Raw genomic sequence first — 11,558 nt, 5'->3', positions numbered from 1 at the left:
CATGATGGACTTATGCTTTCTTGTAATGAGAGTTACTAACTTGTAATAAGAGCCAGCAATGGTCCCAAGTTATTAACTTGTATTTTGATCAAAGGTTTTAGTAACTTAGTAGTTAGATTTTGTTTTTAGCTACCCTACAATTAGAACATGAATAGCTGTGAGACAGAGCATGAAAGCTTCAGAGTACTCACATGGAGAAGAGACTACACATCAGGGCCAAGGACCACAGCCTTTACTAACTGGTTTGTCTCTCTTTAATCCTTTATCCTAGATGTAGTAGTATTCATCTGTCAATAATACTGTAGAAATGATTGAGAGTAAACAGTTTCACTCTAACAATGACAAAAGAAAGCATGCCAAGTTGCAACTTACTTTGATAGCATGAAAATGACATCTAGAACCATAAAAACTGAAGGCAACTAATATCATTTAGTAAACATAGAAGTCAAGCACATTAGATGATGGATTTCTATGCAGGCTCTTATATGTCTAGTCTGACTATTTTTAACACTTTTTTTATTGCATTTACAAATTTTCATTGCCAATGCTTCATTAGTCATTTCTTATTTGAACTTTTTGATTGAAATCATTCCTGTTGGGTATTTCATTAGACTGATTTTAACAGTTAACAAGGGTTAATACATCAAAATACCAATAAATACACCTAATCCTCCTAGGTCTACTGGAAGTTCACATGAGGTTTATTGATTATACAAGAAAATATGGAAGATCCCTTATGACTAGAAAAGTTTCAGCAGTGACAACAATATGTTTATCCTATCTATGATATATCAGATAAGAGACATCAGTGAACCTAGATGTACCATGTACATGAACTTTCGCATTAACAATAGGCTCAACAAGCCTAACTACTTTGTCACTCCACCGTTAGCAGTGTCGGGAGACTCGTAGCCCCACGGGTTCTTGCTTGCCCAGTTCCATTGATCACGACACATCTCTTCGATTCCATACTTAGCTCTGCAGTAGTCATTTTTATATAAGTAATGATTCATAGTTTTATGAAGTTATAAGTCAACAAGCCATAACAATAGTACTAAAACAAACACAACGTAGGAACAACAGCAAGTTAATGAACAAAAGCGTTGCGAGTACATACTTCCAGTTCAGCTCTTTTTCTGCTTTGCTTGTGGATGCAAAAAGGACTTCAGCATCACCAGGTCGCCTTCCGGCGAAAACGAGTGGGATTTTCTGAAACAGTATCAAGTCAAAGACGAATGAGGCCATTATTTCACTAACTTGAAACTTTTGGCTAAAGACAAAAATCAGTAACTTTGGTTCAAACAGGTAACTGGTGCTTCCTCATCTGTCAGGGAATTGTGGTGTGTTGATTGTAGTACCTTTCCAGAAGCCTTCTCAAATGCTGCCACCATTTCCAAAACTGATGTTCCCTTTCCAGTTCCTAGATTGTAAACCTCACAGCCTGCAGTTGCACAACGTTGTTAGACCAAAAGTCAAGTAGATTCTCTCCGAATTTTTCAAAATAAATACAACAATTCTTTAATTTAAAAGAAAATTTAGCGCAATTAACTTGTGTTAGAACTTAGAAGAGATGATTATGCAGCAAGTCTTTCACAAGGGTCATGGTAAATGAATGTTTATTTAAGGAACCAACGAGTACAACAAGCTTAATGGAAGTTGATACCGATCTTTGGGTCCTCAAAAAGCTTCTTTAGTGCGGCAATATGTCCCTCTGCAAGATCAACAACATGTATGTAGTCCCTTACCTGCAGTTATATATAAGATGTCCTTAATAAGAGACACTAAATAAAATTTATTTACATGATAGAAACATCCAAGTAAAACAGTCATCTTCTCATAGCCTAAAGGTGAATAGCAAGATTTACCTGAAGTATTATGCAATTTTCTATGTTTGAATAAACAAAATAAAGAAAGATTTAAATAAAGCAAAGGTTCATGAGACAATACCCCAGTGCCATCCTTGGTCAAATAGTCATTTCCAAACACCGTTAGTGCTGGTCTCCTCCCGACAGCAACTTGTTGGACCAAGGGCATCAGATTATTAGGAATTCCTCGAGGATCTTCACCAATGTCTCCACTCGGATGAGCTCCCACAGGATTGAAGTATCTTAGCAGCATTATCTTCCACTCGCTATCAGCATGATGCATGTCACGACATATATCTTCAATCATAAGCTGTAACCATGAAATGAGAAACAATTTGACCACTCATCAAAGCAATACGAGCATTAAATACAAGAATTGTGGCAAAAAAGAATGAAGATACCTTAGTTCGTCCATAGGGGTTCATTGCACTTAAAGAGGACTCTTCTGTGCAAGGCAAATCCTTAGGCCACCCATAGACAGTTGCTGATGATGAAAACACAAGCTGAACATCGAAAACATAAGACAATAAAATAATGTCATGGCAGGGGTGCCTCAAGCCTAAGAAACTAATTAAGACAAAACTTGGATACAAGCCATAGTTAATAATACTGAGCAGAAACTGCTAAAATACTTAACTTCATCATGCAACACAATAATACTTAATTGACAAGCATTTCATCAGCATATTGTAGTAAACTTCTAATGATGGACTATCATTTGCTGCTATTGATGATGAAAAGGATCATGTGAATGCACACCGTCTTCAAATTCTGAGTCATTCAAAAGATGAAATCAAACTGCTATATAATTTCGTTGTTGTACTCTTTATGCTTTAACTTATATACTATGCACATATTCATGTGCTTAGCTACATATTAGCAAGAAACAATGGGCTGCAATCATATCTCTGATAGAATCTTACACTGACAAAATCCTGTGCATCCCTCATTCTTCTATGAAATAAAATAAGTGAATATTCAGTCACTACCTTTTTGCATCTGTGAGCAGCCATTGCTTCCAAAAGAGTAATTGTCCCAATGAGGTTGTTCTTATAATAAAGCAAAGGTTTCTGGACACTTTCACCCACAGCTTTTAAACCAGCAAAATGAATAACTGCGTCAAACCTGTTGATAGAATCCATTGTTTCCATTACTGAAGTGTCAATAATAATTGTCATAATTTAGGGGGGGGGGGGGGGGGGGGGGGGTGGGGGGGGGGGGTGTGATAGACATAAAATTACTGTTACTCAGGAAGATCAATAGAATTCCATAGGTTGTAACTACGATGCAGCTTTTAAAACCAAAACAATCTCAACACAGGAAACCCACAAACCTGTGCTAACCATAAAATTAATGCCACTTTGTGCATGCCAACAGATTTGACTTAAACAATATTTACAAAAAAAAAAAGGAAAAGGAAATGCATAAATAGAATCAATAACATCATTACAAGGCTAAATAAGCAGGTATGCACCTGCAATTACATATATGATGATAAAAAATGGTTAAGTCTTACTTTGTCGATGCAAAAACTTCTTCCAATGCCTCTTTATCCCGAATATCAATCTGCACAAGAACTTGCATGTTTAGCAATCAAATCCAATTAAAAACAGATTAGGTAATCTAGTGTATCTATAGACTTTCATCAGAAACACAAAGTAAAAGGATCCTAAACAAAAATCATGTGAAATGAAAATCTATCACATGTATTGTCTCTTTGAAACCTTAATTGCTGACGATTAACAAAAGGAAAGAACTTTTATGGTTACTGAAAACAATTAAATATAGTCGTACATGAAAAATTGTAAAAAATGTTCATAAACTTAGGTGGGGAGCTATTAGATTAGTCTTACATGAAAAATTGTAATAAATGTTTATAAGCTTTGACGGGAGTTATTAATATGAGCGATTAAATATTTTGGGGCAGTGGTCGAACCTTAAAAAATAATGTATCCGAATATATTTGTCTAAAACATAATGTGGCAAAGCCTCCATCGGGATTCATATGTTGTTGATTAGGATTGATTCTCATATTATAAGTTAATGTTTTAAACCGAGCTATTTATTTTAACAAATATTCTCTTTATATTCTCTTTATATTGTAATTTTGACTTTTTACATTGGTTTATTGCAAGTACTTGAGAATGTGTTCTCATGGTCTATTAATTCCAGCACAAAGGACACGGTACTACAAGAAAATTGTAAATTAATGATCGAATAAAATTTGATCGTTATTTATAAAATTTTCCTAACAATTTATATATATTGTAATATATATAAGGTTTAGTTTAAAATATTTTCCAGCAATTTGATATATGTGGACTATGTGTTGTTGTTGATATTTATCAAATTGATGAGAGCTTAGTGAATTGTCATTGCCAATTGCACAAGTGGAGTTAGAAGTGGTTTTTAGTGCATTGATCGAGTCAAAATTCAGTAATCATGGGAGTCACCTATACCTCGCTATTCTATAAGTTTTCATTATCGACATTTGACTTGTGAAGGTTAGACTCCAAAACGTGATATGCAAGTTATGGAAATGCTGGATGTATCCTGTCTATTTGATATCGATAGGGTTTGAATTGGTAAAACTTAATTAGTATGACAATTTCAGTTTAATCCCTCAATAATTTCTTTCACTTGTTAAGGTACCATTATTATTATTATTATTATTATTATTATTATTAGTTTTATTGGTTATCAATTTAATATTGCCATTGTCAAAATATCTTTTACACACTTTTTAAGGTAAAATTATCATATCAGATAAGAGTTTTAAGAGGGATGCGAAAGTAAAACTTTTCTCTCCAAGATGATATTATTTCACTTAGATATTTAGGGTGATTGATAATCACTTTTAAAATCTAATAAAATTTTAAAGCCTTGAACTTTTAAAGAGTAGAAAAATATAATTTATAAATTTAAAGTGGTCTTTGTCTCGATTTAATTCACAATTAATTGATTGTGGAAACTAATTCAAGGCTACAAGCTAAGAAAAGTCGTTAGATTCTGCAACACGGAGGACAGATCTAATCAATCAAGACTACTGTATATCTTTATGTTTTATGTTGAGATTGCCTTTCTATCACAATAAGGAGGATATTATGTCCTTTTTGATAATTGAATGATGATGGCCAAGTCCACTTGGTATAAATTATTTTCGAATATATGAATGATGAAGTTTTTCTTTTCCTTTCAGAATTAAAACGCAGAAATGCACTGAAAGAGAGAGATTGCTACACTGGTGATGTCCTATCTTGGGCTCATTTTCTACTTAAATATGGTTGATTTCAAAGACACCGACGGGGTTGCAGATTTCAACAGAGACGACCACATGGGAAGACTTGGAAAAGTAGTAATGTAATCAAAAGAAAAACATTGAATCAGCTGCATGTTAATTGCAATCCTTCTTCAAGGAAATTAAGCAGCAAGCAGTTTACCAGATTCGATGAAGGCTATCCTTAGCTGTATTGTGCATTTTGATGAGGTTCTCTACTTCTCTCTGTGGAACATGGCAAGCCCCAGCTTGAAGTCTACTAGTAAAGTCTTCCTTCCATATAACGCCAATAGCTAGATTTCGTCTCTTCTGCAGAGAGCTCACTTCGCCGGCCGATTGTATTGCATGGTGACGGGTCATCTGTCTGTAGAAAATTGAAAGCGATCATACATTATATATTCAAAGGGATAGTTAGCTATGGATATTATGTAATATATGAAGTCTACTAGTTAGTCAAGTCTTCATGGATCAGTCTTAAGATTTGTCTTTTTTAAGAGAAGAAGATAAAGAAGATATAATGCCGAATTAACAAATTGTGGCCAATATTAGGCTTGGACTTGTAGTCGATAGAAAATTAACGTACGTCCAGATGGAGAAGACTTGGAATAGTAGAAAAATACTGATGGGTGGCAGATTTCTACAGCAACGACCACGGGGGAAGACTTGGAATAGCAGTGACTAGAAAATATTACTGAATATATCAGATAGGTATATTGGATATGTTGACGAGTGGACTATCAGAATTATATTCCCTAATTGAATTGAATGCTTGGATTTGATTAGGCACTAACTAGTTTTCCACAGAAGAGATAGTTTTCCACACAATAATTAATTAAAAGAATAATTATTAGTGCCGTTATCTTAAATATAATATTAATGTTCAATTCATGATCTATTTTTATTCATATTTTATTGAAAATCAATAATATATTCTAACATCATCATCCTTTTTAATTATTTATGTACCACTTATGGATTTTTTAAAATAATAAAATATCTAAGATGGATTTTTTATATTCTCTACATATTATTTTTATAAATAACCTCTTGAATATAATTGCAAGTTAAATAATTAACGTTTTAAATCGAGCTATTTATTTTAAAATGATAAGGTCTATGTTTAGGGTACAATTTTATTGGGACCCTTAATTTTATTATATTTTAATATTATTTATATTTATGTTTAAAAAAAATTATTTTTAATTTTAGATTAATTTAAATAAACATCCATTTTAATTTTAGATTATTTTATTTTATTTATTATGTTTTAATTATATATTTTATTTTTTTTAAATCTAATCGACTCTTCCTTAGCAGACTCGATTATGGTTCAGAATCGACGGTTCGAAATCGTCATTTTGAAAGTTCAGAACTGTCGATTTAACAATTCCTGACAAATCGACTCTTAACTTTAAACGTCCAAAATAGTTACGGTTCACGGTTCGGAACCTTGGGTTCACGATTCATCACAGTTTAATATTATTATTATTTAAAATTATAAATTTATAAAAAAAATATAAAGAAATACCCCCCCTATGATTTTAAAAGAGTATCTTGAATCTTAAAAGTATCGCCATCAATACTTCCTACGTCTCAGGTATCAAAATTTGTTTAGATTTATTATTGATAAATTGAATATCATGATCATCATTCTAATTAACTATTTACTATTTTCTTGTTTCTCCAAGATTGAGATGATAATCTTCTTTTTCCATTATAATTGGAGAATTAAAATTGAAAATGATCGAGATTTCAGAATTGAAAGATGAGAGTAGAAAAGATTATGTGAAAATGATAAAATGAGCTCATTATTTATAGAGTTTGACAAATAATGGACATTAAATGGTAGCTATTAATCAAAAAATGATCAAATAATCTCAAGTGTTAAAAAAATTAAAACCCCCTTTGCTAACAATCGGAATTGTTTTTATTTTTTCCTCTAATTTTTAAATCACACTCTTATAAATGAATTATTATAGAGTTGAAATAATTATGTACTCTATTAATATTTTTCCAACTATTAAAAATAGAAATATAATAAAAAAAATTATTAATTAGTTATTCATTAACATATAAGGACATCTATATAGTTAGAGTCTAATTGATTAGAATACTTGTTTTCGAATCTTGTCAATAGAATTCTTTTTAATAAATTTTCATCTATATAGAAAAAATCCATTGAACTAACAGTTAACCACCGGTTCATTGATTAAATGGACTCTTAATCGTAACTGGCTCATTGACTAATTATGAGCCCCGACTGAGTTTGATTAATATTAATTTTTAATATATATATATATATATATATATATATTAAAATTTTTTTAAAAAAAGTTTTGCATAGGATCTTGAAAATGCTTGAGACAAACCCTGCTCTGTATATTATAATTTTGACTTTTGCATTGATTTATTGCAAGTACTTGAGAATGTGTTCTTAATTATGTTCTATTAATTCCAGCACAAAGGACACGACCCTACAAGAAAATTATGAATTAATGATCAATGTAACGATATAATAAAATTTGATCATTATTTATAAACTTTTTCTAACAATTTATATATATTGTAATATATATAAGGTTTAGCTTGAAATATTATCTCAGCAATTTGGTATATATATGTGGACTATATGTTGTTGTTGTTGTTGATATTTGTCAAATAGATGAGAGCTTGGTGAATTGTCATTGCCAATTACACAAGTGGAGTTAGAAGTGATTTTCAATGAACTGATCGAGTCAAAATTCAATAATCATGGAGTCACCTATCCTACCTCGCTATTCCATAAGTTTTTATTATTGACATTTCACTTGTGAAGATTAGACTCCAAAACGTGATACGAAGTTTTGAAAATGGAGGATGTATCCCGTCTATTTGATATCGATAGGGTTTGAACTGGTAAAACTTAATTAGTATGACAACTTCAGTTTAATCCCTCAATAATTTCTTTCACTTGTTAACGAGTGTCAAAGACTCCGCAACACGAAAGACAGATCTAATTCAATCAACGCTACTGTATATCTTTATCTCTTTTATGTTGAGATTGCCTTTCTATCGTCACAATAAGGAGGATATATGTCCTTTTCGATAATTGAATGATGATGGCCAAGTCCACTTGGTATAAATTATTTTGGAATATATTATGCATGATGAAGTTTTTCTTTTCCTTTCAGAAATAAAACGCAGAAATGCACTGAAAGAGAGATCGCTACACTTGTGATGTCCCATCTATCTTGGGCTCATTTTCTACTTAAATATGGTTGATTTCAAAGACACCGATCGACGGGCTTGCGGATTTCAACTGAGACGACCACATGGGAAGACTTGGAAAAGTAGTAATCAATACAAAACATTGAATCAGATACACATCTATATATATATTATACAATAAGCTATTGCAATCCCTCATCAAGGAAAACAGCAAGTAGTACGTAGTTTACCAGATTCGATGAAAGCTATGCCTCCGCACTCGTTCTACTTCTCTTTGATCCTCTGTGGGCTTATGAGCCTTGCTTTTTCTTTCGAAGAAGCAGCAGTAGCAACACCTACAAGAGGCTGCTCGGAAGTGGAACGGGACGCCCTGCTCGCCTTCAAAGCCAACGTCAAAGATCATTCCAACCGTTTGGCCTCCTGGTCTCCAGAAATAGACTGCTGCGAATGGAGTGGCGTTGTATGCAAGAAGACTGACAACGCAACTTTGTTCGGAGGCCACCATGTCGTGGAGCTCAACCTTCAAAATCCGTACTTTAATGACAAGTCCTTCGCTTTATATCTTGAGCAAACGTCCCTTGCGGCTTTGCGAGGTGACATATTGAGTCCTTCTTTGTTGAACTTGACTCGGTTGGAGCGGTTGAATCTAAGTGGGAATGACTTCGAAGGCGCTCCAATCCCACATTTTATTGGTTCTTTTCAGAAGCTCAAGTATCTTGAGCTTTATTGGTCCAACTTTACAGGAGTTATTCCTTCTCAACTTGGCAATCTGTCGAGCCTTTATTATCTTGGGCTGGACTCAGGATGGGATGCGACTCCAATTGCCCATCGTTTGGATTGGCTCTCAGGGCTCTCTTCTTTGAGGTACCTCGACCTTTCCTTTGTGAATCTCAGTGCTGTCTCTCAAAATTGGTTGTCGGAGGTCAACATGGTTCCTTCCCTACAAGAATTATATTTGTATGGTTGTGATCTTAATCACATCCCCTCTTCATTTAATTCTCATCTCAATCTCACTTCTCTCGAAATTCTTTATCTCGATGATAATAGCTTCTCCTCCTCCTCCTTGCCCAACTGGCTGTGGCAACTCACTAATCTCTCATCCCTTGGAATTGAAGCTTCAGGATTGATACCTGCTGGAATCAGTAACCTAACTAGACTAATTCGTCTTGATATTTGTGGCAACATATCTAGTCCCCTACCTGTTGAAATCTGGAGTATGAATCATCTAATACGACTTGACCTTAACTCCAATGAAATGCTAACGGGTCCTATACCCAGAGAAATTGCAAATTTAAGTAGTCTACACTCATTACTTCTTTTTGATAGTTCACTTAATGGTCAAATACCTTCTGAAATTGGGAACTTGAGTAGTCTGACAAGTCTCTACCTTGATGGTAATTCACTTTCAGGTCCCATACCTACTGAGATTGGGAAACTTTCCAAGTTACAGGATCTAGATCTCTCTTGGAACTCTTTAGTGAGTGTCCTCTCAGAACCCCATCTTGCAAACCTAACCAACTTAAAGCGTTTAGCCTTAGGGGAAAACTCTCGAATTACCATTTCATTAGATTATGACTGGATCCCTTCTTTTCAACTACAAGACATTTACTTGCCCTCTTGTATAGTGGGTCCTAGGTTTCCACAATGGCTTCGCTCACAGAAATCCATGATGTCGTTGAGTTTGTGCAACGCAAGCATTAATGACATCCTACCTCATTGGTTTTGGAATTCATCTTCTTCCACCTTTTTGGCTATTGATCTCTCTCATAATAACTTTACGGGCACTCTGCCGTCATCCTTAGAGAGCATGTCAAGACTTGAAATTTTGATTCTAAGTTTTAATAAACTGGGAGGACTTGTTCCTCGTTGGCCACCTCAAATCTGGATCCTAGACCTATCTTTTAATGATTTTTCAGGCCCTATACCATCAAAAATTTCACAACAAATAGGAAATAACTTCATGTTTCCACTCAACTTAATCCTTTCAAATAATCACATCACTGGGAGCATACCATCTTTCATTTGCCAATCGGAGCAATTCGAGAGTTTGGATTTATCCTACAACAAATTATCTGGAGAGATACCCAAGTGCTGGCATGAAGCAAATACTGGTCTTTACTTTATTCACTTGGGAAACAATAAGCTCACTGGTGAAATTCCTAGCTCCATTGGAAACTTGATTCGATTGGAGTCTTTGCATTTGGACAACAATGATCTCAGCGGACAACTTGCATTGTCATTGCAAAATTGCACTGAACTACAGGTCATTGATCTCGCAGGCAACAACCTTTTAGGAAGTATACCTACGTGGATTGGACAAAGTTTGCATCGATTGGTTGTTCTCAAATTACGGTCAAATATGTTTTCTGGCATTATTCCTTCAAACCTTGGAGAACTAAGCTATCTTCAAATTCTGGACCTTGCCAATAACAATTTAAGAGGGTCTATACCATATTCTTTTGGCAATTTTAGTGCAATGAGATCGACATCAAGAACAATGAATGGCCCAATTTCATTTGGAGGAGGAACCTTATATGTTGAATATGAAGAAAGTGATAGTGTATCAATAGTTACCAAGGGATGTGAATATGTCTTTTCATCTATTCTCTATTTGGTGAAGCTTATAGATCTTTCAAACAATAGCCTTACGGGTGAGTTTCCTACAACATTAGGATCTCTTGTAGGACTTCAAACTTTGAATATGTCAAGGAACTTTTTAAGAGGCAGGATTCCATATACTATTGGTGAAATGAAGTCATTGGAAACTTTAGATTTGTCATTCAACAATTTATCAGGTGTTATTCCTCAAGATTTGTCAAGATTGATGGCTTTGAACCATTTAAACCTTTCTTATAATAATTTGTCAGGGAATATTCCTTCCGGGTATCAACTTCAAACACTTCAAGATGCTTCCATTTATATGGGCAATGCTCATCTTTGTGGGGATTAGATTAACAAGAGTTGCTCTAATGATGTCAGCAATAATGTGACAAAGGAAGAGTTGAAAAAGAGTAAACCACAAATATTTCTATCAATTTATTTTGGTACCTCACTAGGATATGTGATTGGATTATGGAGTGTATTTATAATCCTATTATCCAAACAAAATTGGAGGAATGTGTATTTTCATTTGATCGATAGAGTCTTTGACAAAGTTCATGTACCATTATGCTGGAGAAGGTAGGGTAGCTAAATAATGTTTAGACAAA

The 11,558-nt window shown here is 34.0% G+C and overlaps 1 protein-coding gene and 1 pseudogene across 1 annotated transcript; one reads left to right on the top strand and one right to left on the bottom strand.

Annotated features, from left to right (window-relative positions):
* Nucleotides 1–195: 195 nt before the first annotated feature.
* LOC141818172 (UDP-glucose 4-epimerase 1-like) lies at nt 196–3,431 on the bottom strand. Its single transcript, XM_074705724.1, has 9 exons — nt 3,382–3,431; nt 2,855–2,990; nt 2,267–2,368; nt 1,948–2,175; nt 1,664–1,745; nt 1,359–1,441; nt 1,118–1,209; nt 887–978; nt 196–299 (listed from the first exon to the last, which is right to left on the bottom strand). The coding sequence occupies exons 2-9, from the start codon at nt 2,876–2,878 to the stop codon at nt 268–270; spliced, it is 735 nt and encodes a 244-aa protein (XP_074561825.1). The 5' UTR covers nt 2,879–2,990; nt 3,382–3,431; the 3' UTR covers nt 196–267.
* Nucleotides 3,432–8,587: 5,156 nt separating this feature from the next.
* On the top strand, nt 8,588–11,551 carry LOC141818174 (receptor-like protein EIX2; annotated as a pseudogene).
* The last annotated feature ends 7 nt before the right edge of the window (nt 11,552–11,558 follow it).

The sequence above is a fragment of the Curcuma longa genome, unplaced genomic scaffold (genome assembly GCF_044706935.1).
Source record: "Curcuma longa cultivar G26 ecotype Majalengka, Jawa Barat unplaced genomic scaffold, ITB_CL_G26_1.1 contig_23620, whole genome shotgun sequence".
NCBI lineage: Eukaryota > Viridiplantae > Streptophyta > Magnoliopsida > Zingiberales > Zingiberaceae > Curcuma > Curcuma longa.
Note: the sequence above shows the minus strand (reverse complement) of the source record. Positions and strands in the feature narration are given on the sequence as shown.

Bases quoted from the DNA above. Each gene is read 5' to 3' on its own strand.
- LOC141818172 (XM_074705724.1), bottom strand. From the start codon at position 2,878: ATGGCTGCTCACAGATGCAAAAAG. The intron at 1,442-1,663 runs GTATCAACTTCC...GTGCAACTGCAG, and splicing joins TTTTGAGGACCCAAAGATCG to GCTGTGAGGTTTACAATCTA. The intron at 979-1,117 runs GTATGTACTCGC...TGACTACTGCAG, and splicing joins GAAAAAGAGCTGAACTGGAA to AGCTAAGTATGGAATCGAAG.